At 35.7% G+C, this 16,542-nt stretch overlaps 2 protein-coding genes across 4 annotated transcripts; one reads left to right on the forward strand and one right to left on the reverse strand.

The window, feature by feature from the left end:
* Positions 1–2: 2 nt before the first annotated feature.
* Positions 3–2,062, forward strand: LOC129747921 (alpha-soluble NSF attachment protein; the record flags this gene model as incomplete). Its single annotated transcript, XM_055742343.1, has 3 exons — positions 3–47; positions 109–429; positions 495–2,062. Coding segments are annotated over 3 exons (516 nt in total), but the record flags the coding sequence as incomplete, so codon positions are not given.
* Positions 2,063–9,964: 7,902 nt separating this feature from the next.
* Positions 9,965–15,053, reverse strand: LOC129746630 (uncharacterized). 3 transcript variants are annotated; one of them, XR_008737329.1, is made up of 3 exons: positions 14,963–15,053; positions 14,470–14,662; positions 9,965–10,470 (listed from the first exon to the last, which is right to left on the reverse strand). XR_008737329.1 is itself a non-coding variant. In XM_055740412.1 (2 exons), the coding sequence occupies exons 1-2, from the start codon at positions 14,326–14,328 to the stop codon at positions 10,409–10,411; spliced, it is 954 nt and encodes a 317-aa protein (XP_055596387.1). In that variant the 5' UTR covers positions 14,329–14,436; the 3' UTR covers positions 9,965–10,408. The 3 variants fall into 3 exon arrangements, 1 of the variants encoding a protein (XP_055596387.1); XR_008737330.1 differs by having other exon boundaries at positions 14,470–14,667; positions 14,963–15,009; XM_055740412.1 differs by lacking the exons at positions 14,470–14,662; positions 14,963–15,053 and adding an exon at positions 13,437–14,436.
* Positions 15,054–16,542: the final 1,489 nt, after the last annotated feature.

The raw sequence follows: 16,542 nt of genomic DNA on the forward strand, positions 1-16,542 counted from the left end.
ACCATCAAAGCATTGCAGAGATGTACGAAAACGAGGCTAACGATTTGGTAAGGAACCCACCAAAGTTCGTGTCCCGGGACTGTTAATACAAATTTTTCTTCTCTTTAGAATCGTGCCGTGCAACACTACGAACAGGCGGCAGACTATTTCAAGGGCGAAGAGTCAACAAGTTCAGCCAACAAGTGCATGATTAAGGTGGCCACGTACGCAGCCCAGCTGGAAGATTACGATAAGGCCATCCAAATCTACGAACAAGTTGCCGGATCCTGCCTGGATAGCTCGCTACTGAAGTACAGTGCGAAGGAGTACTTCTTCCGGGCGGCTTTGTGCCATCTTAGCGTGGATCTTCTCAATGCTCAACACGCGCTCGAAAAATACGCACAACAATACCCGGCCTTCCAGGACTCTAGAGAATACAAATTGGTGAAGGTATAACCGCGCATTTGATTATTCTGGAAATTCAGTCGAGTATTTAACCATATTACTTCCCACAGACCCTGTGCGAACATCTGGAGGAACAAAACGTGGACGGTTTCACAGAGGCTGTCAAGGATTACGATAGCATCTCTCGGCTGGACCAGTGGTATACAACTATATTGTTGAGAATCAAGAAGCAAGCTAACGATAATCCCGATCTGCGATAAATCATCTTAACTCAAAGCAGAACAATATATTGGAGAAAACCCCATCTGTCTTTATTATTCGTTCAATTCGCGAGATATTTGTTAATGATATAGCATACAGAATAAGACACTAACCGATTATTCATTGAATGTGTGCGTGCTAAGACAACAGCAGAACAGAAACGTAGGACTGTAATCCATTTAATCCTCGTTTTCAACATTATACTATCAATTATATAATGAAACTAGCAATTAAGTGAAAAGACTTTACATGAATTATTAATATTAACATAGAGGGTTTATCTTTATCAAGCAAAATATGTTTTGTTTTTATTTTATTTTTGCGGAACTATCATTCCGATCAGTTGTTATCAAATCAAGAAAAACAAGTATGATGCATTGCAAAGCAAAAAAAAACGACTCGTTCAAATATGGTTAAAAAAGCTTGTGACATTTATGTTTCTGATTGATAAATTCAGCAGGCTCAGCTGATGTATATCTGAAAAATTGAAAACGTTTACCCGTTCCATGCTACACAGTAAATAATTCAGCTCACTAGTCAATCGAAAAAGCAGCACAGTTAATCGAACTTGTCAAATCGAGAATACATCGCGATACATATGTTTAGTGAAAATCGTTGTACGCAAATAAAACCAATCATTGGAAAAACAAATTCGATTTTAGCAACATTTGAAGTAAAAAAAAAACAAATCTAAAAAATATTAAAATCCCCTCAATGACTTTTAACCCCACATGCTTCTAAAGTCAAACGCATCTTAATCTAAAGAAAACAAAAAATAAACATCTTTAAAACAGACACCACATACAACAATAGGCAGTGAGTTCAAAACCGGAATCGGTGAATACAACTGAAGAATTTACGGAAAACAAAACTACCCACTCTATGATAAAACATCTAAGAATATCTAATAAAAAGATAAAAAATCTTATCCCTAGCTGCAAATCACTAACGAAAAAGAGAAGGAGAAAATTTAAACAAAAAAGGACAAAATATTACGGCGATTCAAATCTAGGACTTGTTATCATAGTAAAAGATTAAAGTAATAAAATCACTACTACAGCAGAAGACACACCTAATAAATCTGATTTGATCGAGAAATGGAAATCAATTGAAATAAATCGCAAAATGTGAGAACTAAACCACACCAGAAAATCTAAAACGTACTTATTGGCGGCAGGATTTTTGAAGAAACCACCCATCTTGTTGTAGGCAGACACGATTCGTCGGTCGCTCGTCGATTGTTCGGGAAGCCAGAAGAGATTGAAAAGCGACAAAAAATAGCTCTTACATTTGCCAGTAAACTATCACGAACAAGGAAAACGATTGAAAAAGAAAAGGAAACAAAAGAAAAATGATTAACTGACTTAAAACTTCATGTTTTCGAATGCGATAAATAATAAAAATAATATACTGTGAATTGTTCGTGTGTTAATTATTAACTTTCCGAATCCAGCTTCAAACAATCTTGTTTCCCAGAACGATAAGATTTAAAGTACCAAATCTATTGCCGGTTTAATTTTTCTCTTCGAAGCTTTGTACGAAATGTTTTTTTCAAATTGATTGAACGATTTTCACAAGTTCCAGAGTTTACTTAAAAAAAAAACTAAAATTTAGTCTACAAACCCTACCTGGAGTAAGTGTAGACGGCTTTATACAGACTTGATGATGACTCCATGACGTGTGGTTAGTGAAGACACCAGCAGTCCATAATAATTAACGTGATAACTTAGCTATTTTATTTTTTTTCTTCTATCAATTCAATGTGCCCAGAATTTAAGTTCTTATAGAAACTTTGAAGTGCCATTACAGATTTGAACGACCTTTTGTTCAGCTCACAAGTAATCGTTTAGTCAGCAAAAACAAAAAAAATCTCTCCTCTCTTAGGTACTTCGGTCACCATCAATCCGTGCCAGATGTTGCCATACCAGCAGCTAAAATTCGAAGTGGTTATAAGCTTTCCTAGAATACCTGCAAGGGTAGCCAGCGGCCAGCAGCGGAGAATTTATAAATTGTTTCAACTGACTTTAAATATGTGATACAATAGTGGTAAGTAAATACAGTTGGAAGAAATTTTTTAAAGTGGAAAAATTTACTCATTTCAAAAACCGTCCTTTGTGAATTAACTTTAAGTTGTTCTGAGTTGAAATTTCAACATAAATTATACATTTCAACAATTTCCAAGCTACAAAAATGATAAATTCATTATATTCCATTTTAAGATGTTCGTTCACATTTCATATTCGTGGAATGGCGGACATGTCTCAAAAAAGGTTATTTGAGGAACTTTTTAGAACTTCAAGACCATAGAAGGCTGTTTGTGACCCAATTTATAACTTTTATACTTAATGGCTGCAATTGATATGTCACAAAAAAGCTATTTAAGGAACTTTTTGGAACTCCATAGTCCATAGAAGGCTACTTGAGACCCAATTTGTAACTTTTATACTGGATTGATGCGATTGACATGTCCCAAAAAATGCTATTTGATGAACTTCAAGTCTATAGAAGGCTGTTTATATAGTAATTATCATGCTCGCATTCGAGAAAATTCGGTACCTATTCTCTTTGGAACTTTTTTTTAGCGAAATTCGAACTTTGGAGGCACGCGTTCAAGTGGATATGGCACTTTTGATTGCTTGGAATTTCTTCGCATACCATACGTTCATAATGGAATGATGATTTCAAATTAGCAAAATCGGACTAAAGGCATATCATCATAAGTGGTTGAAGGCTTCCGGTAGTTTCAAGAACAATAATCTGGAAGAACAAAAAAAGCTTGTCTCGTTCTAGCTTAAGATTAGTTTTTAGTCATAATATCAAGAACTGATCTTGGAAGTATACGCACATCCGTTTGCAACAGCAGTCATTGGCTTGGTGGCTGGCTGGCGACGGTTGAAGGGCTATAAGATTGTTTTGCTTATCCAACGACGACAGAATTATGCGAGCTTCTCGTTTTGTTTTCATAAAAAGTCACAACTTAGACGCTGTTGTTTTGGAAACATTTGAACTTTTTAAACCATAACTAACCTTAGTTTCTCTAATGACATCGACAGAATATTCATACGAACTTCGGTACAGATAGTGCAGTTATCAGAGTAAGACAGATCTGAACGAGAGGGTACTTTGTCTTGTTATTCACGTCACGAGTTGGGTTTCTTGACCAGAGATTTAAACGATAGTAAAACCAAGTGCCTTCTTGAAAACCCGTTAACTATTCCTAAAACTGTTGATCCTCAATTTCACGAAAGCATGTTACGCGTTTTACGTTAAAGCTGTGTGAAGAAAAAAAACCTCTAATGGATGTGAACAAAAACAGTAAGAAAATGATACATAACAGTGCGTCGATACTAAATATTTGACGATTTCCTTTCAAAGAACTTTGCATAGTGTAGTCAGTCGACAGAAGAACGTTATCTTAATCTCGGCTTGTCGGCGTGGAAAGTGATCAATAACAGTTTAACTAAAAAAAAGGCACTTAGCGTATTTATTTACACTGCCTGCGAAAATTTTAAGAACACCCCTTCGAAAAATTTTGTTCGGCAATATCTAAGCCATGGGTGGCCAAACCATGGCCCGCGGGCCACATGTGGCCCGCAACCAACTTTTTGTGGCCCGCGAAGCTCTTTTTGGAAAAGCCATGGTCTAAGAATTTTACATTTTTCTTGGTCTGCGTAAATCATTTTGATAAATATATCTTAATCTACACTAACAAAATTCAAAACAGAGATCTGAAAATCTCCTTGAAGTGTTATAAGCCAAAGGGATAAAAGTGTTTAAAAACTAATTTCGAGAAAACATGCTTTTAAATTATTGTGTTTGACCATTTTCCATTTATTTTTCGAACAGTTGTAACTTTCTTTCGAGCGTACAAGTATGAAGATATAATTATAAAAATCTGAAAAATCTGAAAAATTTACTCAAAATCGATCATTTTTGCACTTACATATACGTCTTCAGCTCTGAGTGTCTCATATAATTTTAACAAAAAGTATACCGTCACTGAAATTACGGTCACTGTGAATCCCTTGACAAAGTTTTCAATGTCTTCCGATTTGGATTTGGTGACTACATATCATATTGGTTTAAAGAGCATTCAAGCGGACTCTAGTCTTAATATTGAGGAGTTTGAATAGCCTCAGAAAGATAGTAAAATCGTATCAAAATCATTCAAAATTCGTAAAGCAAAATCACCGAATCTTATCAACATCATAATTAAAACAATAATTTTACATCAACTTCAACCATTCGTAACATGAATTCTATCTAACAACTTCGTTTATCCATCCAAATTTAATAATTTTTCAAATATTGTAAAATATCGAAAATTTGCCGTGAACATTTTTCACATCAGATATTTTTTGCGAAGCTTTCTGTAAACTAAACCAACTCCAAATATATTTTAATTGGCATCTTGCTTTGTATTTATGTACAAGTACAACAATAATAAAAAACAAAACAGAGTTTACAGTTCGGTAGTAGAATTCAACTAGAATCGGTTTTGTACTGACAAATCTCTCAGATGAACAATTTTTTTCCCAAATTTTAAACTTACATAGAGTGCAATGATTATCAAAGCATCAAATTCGTATTCATCCTGTTTATGAAAGGCTTTTCCAATACACTCGTCAAATCGAGGTACTGGAAAATTTAGAAATAGTTGGATTGAGTTGAGGTTGAGTTCCGTACTTTGAAAAATCAATATTATTTATAATATAACTAGATTTCGTTGAAAAAGTATTCTTTTCAATGTCAAAAGCATGTGACGTTACTTTATTTTAACAATTACAATCTGCGGGTTTTTTTAAAATTTGCCAATAAAATTTTTCTAAGAAGAACTGTAACCTTGAAAACTATGAAAAATGTGCGGTCATTTTTTTTAATACTTAGAGACCATGAAATTGATTTAATATTCATTGTAGTCACACTATTTGACATTTTTGGGATGAATAAACCAAGGAAGTTTTAATTGCCTTGAAAAGATTGATATACATAAGTTGGAAGGGATAAACCATTTCGTATTGCAATTCCTATTATTTTTAAAATGAAGCAAAATTTGTAAAAATATGCTAGTAACAAAAATGACTCATTAAGATGAAACTATACTAAGGTTGCCAGAATTGTTTCAGTCCGTATCCAGGCCAGACAGATCTGGGCTATTCTATCTAAAAACCTGGCACAATTCGGGCATTTGATTTCAAAATTGTCTACCAAAAATCCGGGCAAATTTGGTAAATACCCAAGAACTACTAAAAAAAAATGAAAAAAAAACTCGTAAAACTTAACAGATTTTAAATTCTATTTTAGGCTACCACAAAACCTTTCATGATTATTTTTATAAAACTTGCGTTTTAGACGCATAAATAAAAATAAATAAATATAAAAATTGTGTTTTGTTCGATTCGGCAAAAAAGGTGAGAAAATCTGGGCAAAATCCCAGCATTTTTTAATAAAACCCGGGCAACCAACTGGACCAGACTTTTCCCAAATTTTGTATTAAATATCTTGGAAAACCCGGATAAAATCGGGTAATCTGGCAACCTTTATCTATACTTGATGTGACCCAGGCAAATGTTTTTATAGCATTTTAAAAATCTTTTAATATTCGTTTTCTTCGAATTTTTCAGAACAATTTGTTTTTTTTGGCCCGCCAGCCAATCTCATTTCTGAAATTTGGCCCGTCTGTTAAAAATGTTGACCACCCACTAAGCCATCTCATGACAAATTGCATATCTTCAGATGTTATTCCAAAAATGATGAGCAAAGGTTTTTTGTATGTATGTATTTGGTAAAAAGTAAATGTTTTCAAAAAAATCGCACTAAAAAACCGATTGTCTCCGGAAAGGATTTTTCGTAGGGACAAAATAAAGTATGCACTCTTTACATGGCCTTGAGGTGAGGGGGTTGGAGGTTAAATATCCACCACCCCGCTTGTGGGTCCAATACCAAGTGAAGTGTGAGAACGTTCACTAAAAATTTATAATATCGAATCTAATTTTGATTAATGACCAAAATGATTCAAGAACATCTTGAATCAGAAGTCTGGCCAAAACCTCGAAATCTGTTTCCGGGTCCATTATTCTGCTACTGTTTTTTTTTTTTAATTTTCTTACTTGTAGATAAAAAATCAGCTTTCAATGCGAAAGGATCATCTTGGATGGTCTTATTCCAAACTAAATGATCATAATTAAATTTCTGTGTTCAGTCACTTCAGTTTCGAATTATCATTTTGGATCATCATTGGGACAAAATTTAAACTTAAAAGCTGTTTTTAATCTTGATTCATATTCGAAATTCATATGTATTAGATTGGCAGAAAATTGGGTTATGTGGAATTTCGGAAACCGACCATAAACATTTTGTAGATTTACCCAAAAAAACTAACCTGAGCAAAATTTCAGCTCAACTGAACATAATTTAAAGGTGAGTCAAAGCACTCAAATTTTCTATTTTTACCCTCAAAAATTATCTAAGGGGGGGCCAAATAAGATCGGAAAAATTAAATGTTGATGCTAAATGACTTAAAAAATACAATAAACAAGCTGACCCGGCAAACTTTGTTGAGCCTCTGAATTTCGCAATCATAAAGTACATGTAGATAAGCAGAAAGAACGTAAATAATTATCTTCTTCATGAAACTGGATTGTTACCGTAAAATGGGGTGAATCGGGACAGTTTTTTTTTTGTATTTCTGTCATATAATGTCAGTGAACCTTAAAAACTTACATCATTTCGAACGTACATAGATCAGTGCGTTGTCGCATTCGACATTTGAAATTTGATCCTAATAATCTAATATCATCTATACTTTTTTTTTTTTCTAATTTTGCTTGTCATAAACCTGAATAATGATTTGAACCGTTCTAAGAAATTTTCCAAGATAAATGGAAATTCCACAAATCGACAACATTACGGCAGGGATTTCCCAACCAGGATATGGATAAATATCCTGACACAGCTGTCAGATAACGCTGCCAGGATTTTCCGGAAGGGAGAAGTATTGGTTAGAAGTTAAATACTACAGACCATAGGTACAGTGGTTGTCTATAGAAACAACGTTCATAATTCGCGAGGACCGTCAGAAGCATAATCAACTCTCGCTCCTCGTCCTCCCTCATATCGTCCCAGCATGATCCTTGTGCTTGTCATCGGTCGGTTCCGTTCGCCAAACTTTATGGCATTTTGGTTTGGTCTGGTCTGACTGTGGAGACTGAAATACCTAAATGGAATGTGTAACCTACTAGAACACAAGTTTGCGATGCAATGATTGCTCTCGCGTCTAGGATGGTATTTTTGATTGGATAGGGTGGTTGCTTCGAACTATTACATATCATCGTTTGACAAGAGAAGAGTTGCAGAATGTTATCTGGAGAAAATTTGTGGGTAAAAAATCGACTTTCTGGGACTTTCTGGAAAAAAATAATAAAAACGCCGAGTTGTAAACAAAACGAAAAAAAATACAAAAATGTTCAAAATCAAAAAATGACAAAAATTACCAATTTAACAAAAAATGACAAAATTTTGAAAAATGCCACAAACGACAAATATTTTAAAAAATTACAAAAGTGACTAAAATAACAAAAACAATAAAAATGATGAAATTAAAGGAAAAAAATTACAAAAAAATCTATTCACCCTTCAATTTATGATTGTGTTTTATTTTTCTTAGAAATAATCATTTGAAATAGTTTAAAATGATATTGAAGCTTTATCAATATATATATCCAAAATCTAAATATATACTAAATCAAAGCAAGCTTTCAATTGCTTTGATTCAATAGAATTATTCAACCAAGTAGGCTCACAACACATGTAATACTAAATTTATAAAAATAGATTTCTGTCTTTCTGTCTGTTGCGTGAAACTTGGCGGGTTGGGGTATTGAAGGCCATAGAACGTTCCTATTATGGTTTGAGGCCCCTCTTCCTCACAGGAAGGGGAGAGGGGGCCTCCCAAACAAAAGAAGATGTTAATAAAAATGTTAACTCGAGAACCGATCATCCAATTGGTACCAATTTTAACATGGAAGGGTTTTTGGGTCGAGAAATGTTTTGATGGTTATTTGAGACACCTCCCTTCTTCCAATGGCGAAATGAGAAGCAGGAGGGGGGCAAATTTTTCCATCTTTTGAGAACTAATCAAGCAAATAGAGGAGAATCAAATTTGGCATGGGAGAGCATGTGGTACGAGAAATGGTTACCTATATGATTATTTGAGATCCACCCATCCTTCCATTGGGGACTCTTATAATCTTGAAAATAAGCCTAAAACATTAACGTTCTGCGCCCATAAGCTGCAACTTGAAAATTAGAAAACCATCCTCAAATTGAGAAGGGAACCATTCATTCATTTTTGGTTACTTTCCAGAATTTTAAAATTAAAGAGATACTTTGAGCGGATAGTATAATAAACTGAGTAATAATGTAAGTAAATAATTACCTCACCTAGCCCTACAGAAACACTGATCACCAAAACACCAAATGTGGTTTATTTCGATTAATTGCTTTGTTATCAGTTCCGTTGTGTGGTGTTGTGTTTTCATTGCGAAGTTGTTCTGAGGTGCGAAGTTTTAGGAAAAAAAAAACTATCACTGAATCGCTGAAATGTTACCACAGACTCCCGCCGATAAGGCAACATTTATTTACAGCACATGCAGTTAAATTGAATTCTCGAGCCTGGGAATCAGTAGCTTTCTAAAAGTAAACGAGTTGTGACTGAAATTCCTGTGTTTGTTGATAAGATTAATGGAATGCCTCTGAGTGAAGCAGCAATATAAAGCTTGCTTCAGATAGAATTGGAACAAAAATAACTGCCTGTATATCAGTTATTTATTATTGAATTTAAGATCTTTTTTCATACTTCTTTATAATTTTAAGAAAAAATATAGATAGAATTATTCGTCACGGTCTCGAAGGAATTCTCGATTTTTTCCTGCAACACGGCTCATTAGGCGGCGCACACCTTTATCGTCCATCGTTTTAGTTATCTTATTCCATCAGGTCTCCATCTGATTGAAGTTTTTGACAGCCTTTCCCTTTGCCTTGAGTCTCCTCTTCATGGTTGCTCAGTATTTCTCAAAAGGGCGGATTTGGGGGAAGATGAGTGGGTTAAGGTTTTTCGGAACAAACGGGACCCCTTTCTCTGCATACCATTCTTGAACGACTTCGCTGTAATGGCAGCTTGCCAAATCTGGCCAATGAAAGTTGAAGCTAAGGGGTTTTTCTCAATGTCCACAATAACGTCTGTTTTGTACGGGATCCTAGTCCAAAAGACCGGATACTTTATTTCTAGTTCCTAAGAAATCTCTAGAACACAGGGACTCTATATTTACAGTCTACAGTTGGTACAATCCAGCCATAACAGCTGATTGCACGCCCAGTATTATGTACTTGCATTTTTATTAAAACTAACAATTCTTCCTCCTTCAGATAAGGCATTAACATTGCAATTCAATTAACTAAAAGTAATAAAAGATAACTAAACTAATAGTATATAAATTCATCAGTTTTCAAAACTTTTCTTCTTCTCTCTGATCTTCTCAAGACTACTGAATTTGATGATGATTCGTTTGAACAGGGGGAAGTACCCCGGGAATGGATTTCTCTTCTAGATGGCACTTGCACTGGTTGTAATTGCGAAGGGGAGAAACCATGAAATACCTCTTCGTCAGAATCCTCGCGACGTCGCTTCGGAATTCTACTTCTACTGCTTGCCATTGGTGGATTATCCTGACTTTGGATCTGAAACGCTGCATTGCGCCTTAGTTCAGATTGTGCACTTTTGATCTGCTCCCTGTGAGCCGAGATCACGTTTGCTCCCAGAGCGATCTGGAAAATATTTTGAGAAAGTTTTTTAATGAAAATCGCATTTAACCATCTTTCTGTGTTTCTAGTATTAGGATTCCGATAGAAAACCTTGTCTCCTCTTTTCAAAACAGAAAAAGGATCCAATTTGTCTTTTTCGTATGCTGTTAAGCCAAAATTACGTTCAGTTTCATTTGATTGCTGCCTAACCATTTTGCCAGTACTATGCGACTCCACGGCCAGTTGCAATTTATAATCTTTCTTAGGATTTGCTAGATCCAATAAGGTTTTTGGTTTATATTTAAAAATTCTCTCTGATGGGAAATCTTCCCCTTCTGATAAGCAACTGTTTCTGTAACTGAATAAAAAATAATCCAACCTATCTTGCATATCCATGTTTCTCATATCAGGGTCCAACAAAAACTTTTTAAGTATTTCTTTCGCTACTCTCACTAGCCTCTCCGCCTGACCATTACTCTGTGGGTGATACGGTGGGCTTTTGTATATCTTGATTCCCTGCTTTTCCATGAACGATATGAAGTGTTGAGAATTGTAAGGTGGACCATTATCAGACACAATGACGTCCGGTAACCCGAACCTCGCAAAAAAATCAGTGAACTTTTTCAAAACCTTATTTGAGTCTGTACCGAAATTCATCATATAAACCTCAAGCCACTTGGAATAACTATCAATTATTATAAGAAAGTTATGCCTTTCAAAATAAAAAAAATCTGTATGGATTCGACTAAATGGCCTAGTAGTGGGTATCCAACTGTAGGTTTCATTTTTCCTCGGAACTACAGCCATTTTTGCGCAAACTTCACAAGTTTTAGTATAAGCTTCCAAATCCTTATTTATTCCGACCCAGTAAACACTTTTTCTAGCCAACTGTTTCATTTTGACGATCCCGACGTGATTGGAATGCAAAAGTTTCAGCATTTTTTTATGCAAAGATACAGGAATGAAAACTCTTTCCTGGAAAAGCAATACGCCATCTAGTACCTCTAAATCATAATGCTGAGAGTATACATCCTTCAATTCTTTAGTCATCCTATTTGGCCAACCGTTTTTCAAACAAAACATTATACTTTGTAGAAATTTATCAGTTTTAGTTTCAGCAGCCACTAATGAAAAGTCCACAGGAAAATCATTCGTAAAATTCAAACTTTTAACGAAATTACAGTCTACTTTTCTTGAAACCTCAATATTTAATGGGAATCTCGAACAGAAATCCGCATTTCCCATTCTCTCCGAAGGTTTGTATAAGATTTCAAATTCATAAATAGACAACTCCATTATGAACCTCTGAATCCTTGTTACGAAAATAGTATGTCCACCAGTTTTTCCTAAGATACCTAGTAGAGGCTTGTGATCCGTGTAAATAATAAACTTTTTGCCAAATAAAAACTTATGAAACTTCTTGACTGTCGAAACAATAGCCATAGCTTCAAGGTGTAAAATCGGGTAAGCCTTCTGAGCTGTATTTAACGAAAATGAGGTAAACCAGATTGGTTTTTCAACTCCATTTATCACATGAGATATTACTCCTCCAAGCCCATAAGAGCAGGCATCAGCCGAAACTACAATTGGTAAATGGGGATCATAAAAAACCAAAAAATCCGCGTTAAGTAATTGAGCTTTGCAGTCATTAAAAGCTTTATCACAGGTTGAATTCCAAACGTACCGAGCATCCTTTTTCAATAAATCGTACAATGGACTTAGCTGAATTGCTAAATTAGACACAAATTTTCCATAATAGTTTATAAGACCCAGAAAAGCTTTAAGTTCTGTTACATTTTCTGGTACTTTAGCTTGCTGGATAGTAGCAACCTTCTCCGGGTTTGGCTTTAAACCCTGATCACTTATTATATGACCCAAATAAGGGAGCTCCGATACAAAAAATTTGCATTTTTTAAAATTAATTTTTATGTTTGCTCTAGAAAGTCTTTCAATAACCATTACAAGTTTCCTTTGACAATCCTCTAAGTCTCTTGCCGCAATCAATACATCGTCCAGATACACGAAAACATAGTCAATTCCTTGTAGTACGGTTTCCATAATCTGCTGAAAAATACTGGCACTAGAAGAGGCCCCCTGTGGAAGACGATTATAAGTATAAAGTCCTCGTATAGTATTGATCACAACAAATTTTCTCGACTTCTCTGAAAGACTTAGTTGAGTGTATGCGGTTGCCAAGTCTAATGAGCAGAACATTTTCCTTCCCGCCAATGAAGCGAACAAATCTTGAGCCTTTGGTAAAGGGTAAATATCCCTAATGAGAACTCTATTGATGGACACTTTGCAGTCTATAACCAACCTGATACCATTATCTTTTTTAATCACCACCACAACTGGAGAAGCCCATAAACTTGTCTTAATCGGTGTTATAATATGATCATTTTCCAACTTTTCCAAATGCTCAATGACTTTATCTCTAAACCTATAAGGGACATCATAGGCTTTTCTGAATATAGGTTTGTCTTCTCGGAGAACCAAATTAGCTTCAAAACCTTTTATTGGAGAAGAAAAATCATTGTCAAAAACATTCGGGAAATTATTTTTCACTTCTCTTATAAACCTCTCCTCTAGACTTCCTATTTCAATTTTATTAATTGTCCCAACATTCAAAATTCTGTCTCTCCATCCATCGCAAAGAATATCGAGCCAATTTCTACCAATAAGCGGAACAAACTCATGTTCTCCATCCAAAATCACCAAATTTAAACGTGCTGATATTTTATTAAAAAACACGTCTACTAAAACCTTTCCAAAAATTTTCAAAGTTGAACCATTGATAACCATCAGTTTTTTGTCACTATTTTCTACAGGTAGCTTTCTAAATTTTCTAAGGAAATCCTTTCTACTTATTACCGAAACCGCCGAACCACTATCGATTTCCATCCTAATAAATTTATCAAAAATTTGAATTTGCAGAAGACAAGGTTCACTAACATCAGTAATAGATTTTATCATTAAGCAGGGATAATCACCTGATTCATCGCTGCTGCTATAGTCAACCCTCAGTCGTTTGAAATAGTCATGCACGTTTTCCTTCGGTGAATCTCTAGGCTTTTCGTCAACAAAGTTTACCATACTCTTTTGATTCCTTTTTCTTTCAAAGCAATACTTCCACACGTGTCCTGATTCGCCGCAATAGTTGCATTTGTAATTCGCATATCGCCCTCTAGCTTTTGAACGACTTGCCGAAGGAGACCTGTTCTTGTATGCACCATAATTTCTGCTAAACCGATCATTGTCCCGGCTTCTGGACCTCGCACTATATCTCGATCTTCTCTCAGGGACCCTAGGATTACCCCTGTCGTATCTCTCACCTAGTCTGTATTTAACCGAATTGATATTTTCGACCTCCATAAACCTTTCATTGTCGAAAGAACGCTCAGAGTTTTTCAGCATCCTTTCAGTTGTCTTAAGTGTCAAGTTCTCTTCATTTAAAAGCCTTTTCCTTAAGTCCTTATCTTGAACCCCCATCACCAGCTTATTACGGATGGCTCTGTCCCTATAGCCATCAAACTCACAAGCCTCGGCCAATAGTTTAACCGCTAAAATGAAATTTTCATTCGATTCATTTGGACCCTGCTTTCGATTAATGAATCGACAATACGCATGTAACTCTGAGTCCTTTTTGTCGTAGCGTTCCTTCAATTTCTTAGCAATTTCTTCATATTCTAACGTTTTCAAATCCACCGCGGGAAAAAGCAATTTTATTTCGTCGAATACGACCATTCCGCAAAAACTCAAAAAAAGATCTTTTTTCTTATTCTCCGCAACATTATTGCACGAGAAAAAATATTCCAAACGTTCAATATAGTTGGAAAAAGAAGTGCCCGGAACATACGGGTCGATGGTACCAAACATGGCCATTGCTTTTTGTTTCGAATTAACAAAGGTCAAAATAAAAGAAAAAAAAATCACAAAGAATTCAATCAATAGATTGTTAAAATAAATAAAGCAGCAATGTCGTCCGCAATTTGTAAAATAATGGAAAATAAAAGTTTCACTCACCAACAATAACTTGTTTTGCCGTCCTGCGTCACCCAATCGAATGATGGTGATATCACCCAACAAAACCAAGAAACCGTTCGTCTCGTAATCCGGATTCTATAAAGCCCGCGTCTCGAACTACGTTGGACGGCGACAAATGGCGGTGGGTGGTTGTCCCAATTCACAAGCCTTACGTAGCGTCTTACCCGACCGGCTACTCTGCCAAAAGTTGATATTCACAGTAATGGATAAAAAAAAACAATTTAATTAGACACTTGCTCACCAAAAAAAATATATTCTCCTTAAATCTTCTACTGTATACAACTTCAATAAATCTTTCCAAATCACCCGATACAAAAACCCACTCCTATCAAACACATTAACTTTGATTGGACACAATAATTGTCGTGAGCCAAAGACACTTTGACTCCTCTGACTTCGTATATAGCTGCTGCTACTGTGATAAAAAACTTTAAACTTAAATTTTATCACACCAGAAAACTTTCCGACTTACCAATTTATCCTCGTCGCCACTGAAAGTTGAAGCTAAGGGGTTTTTCTCAATGTCCACAATAACGTCTGTTTTGTACGGGATCCTAGTCCAAAAGACCGGATACTTTATTTCTAGTTCCTAAGAAATCTCTAGAACACAGGGACTCTATATTTACAGTCTACAGTTGGTACAATCCAGCCATAACAGCTGATTGCACGCCCAGTATTATGTACTTGCATTTTTATTAAAACTAACAGCCAAAACATTACGGGATGGTTGTAGGATCGAATAAACGTTTTCTGAGACACTCTTTTTGGTATAGTTTCGACGTCATTGTCTAATTTGTAAAGAAATCTTTCGTTTTTTGCAAGTCATTGCCAAGTAAAATTTTTCAAATGAGAATTGCCCAAAGTCAGCCTTGACATAGGTTTATCGTCCACCATAGGACATCCGTCGAACTTGGTCAGCACCTGTTCATATAGCTTCCGAGTACGGATTTTGGCTACACTTTTCTGTTTTATGGTCCGATTTGGCTTTTTACTAGCTCGATACGACTTGATTCCTTCCCGGAGGTGAAATTTTTTGGCCAAATCACGGTCCGACAGGAATCGTTTTCAAAAACTTATCATGCAGTTTCCGATCGACAGTTACACTTCGATGATTGGCTTGAGGCGCCACAATATGAGCACCAGGTTTTCATCTGATTGAAGTCTTTGACAGCCTTTCCCTTTGCCTTGAGTCTCCTCTTCATGATTGCTCAGTATTTCTCAATAAGGTGAATTTGGGGGCAGTTGGGCGGTTAAGGTTTTCCGGAACAAACGGACCACTTTCTCTGCATACCATTCTTGAATGACTTTGCTGTAATGGCAGCTTGCCAAATCTGGCCAAAACATTACGGGATGGTTGTGGGATCGAATAAACGTTTTTGGAGACACTCTTTTTGGTATAGTTAAGACGTCATTGTCTTATTTGTAAAGAATTTTTTCCCCAGCCGTTGCCAAGTAAATTTTTTGACCTTGGAATTGTCCGAAGTCAGGCTTGACATAGGTTTAATCGTTCACCAGATGACACCCGTCGAACTTGGTCAGCACCTGGTCGTATAGCTTCCGAGTACGGATTTTGGTCACACTATTCTGTTTTATGGTCCGATTTGGCTTTTTACTAGCTCGATACGACTTGATTCCTTCCCGGAGGTGAATTTTTTGGCCAAATCACGGTCCGACAGGAATCGTTTTCAAAAACTTATCACGCAGTTTCCGATCGACAGTTACACTTCGATGATTGGCTTGAGGCGCCACAATATGAGCAAAAGTTTGTTCCAATTCTCAATGGAGCAAGCTTTAAAAGTTAAGAAATCAGCATTACAAATTAAATTAGTTTCGCATTTTTGAATGGTTGTATGAATAAAAAAACAAGCATTTGCTTTTGCTTCGATTGAAGTACATATGTTTAAGTTTTACATGGACAATGTAAGAAGTGAATTCTTTTTTTCGCCTTTCTTACGAAATTAAGCCAACGTTTTTTTTTTATAATTTACCCTTTCGTAAATTTCTTGCTGTTTATTATTTATTTAACAATCTTTGCAGTTGCTTCCAATTATT

This window comes from Uranotaenia lowii, chromosome 2 (genome assembly GCF_029784155.1).
Source record: "Uranotaenia lowii strain MFRU-FL chromosome 2, ASM2978415v1, whole genome shotgun sequence".
NCBI classification, from domain to species: Eukaryota; Metazoa; Arthropoda; class Insecta; order Diptera; family Culicidae; genus Uranotaenia; species Uranotaenia lowii.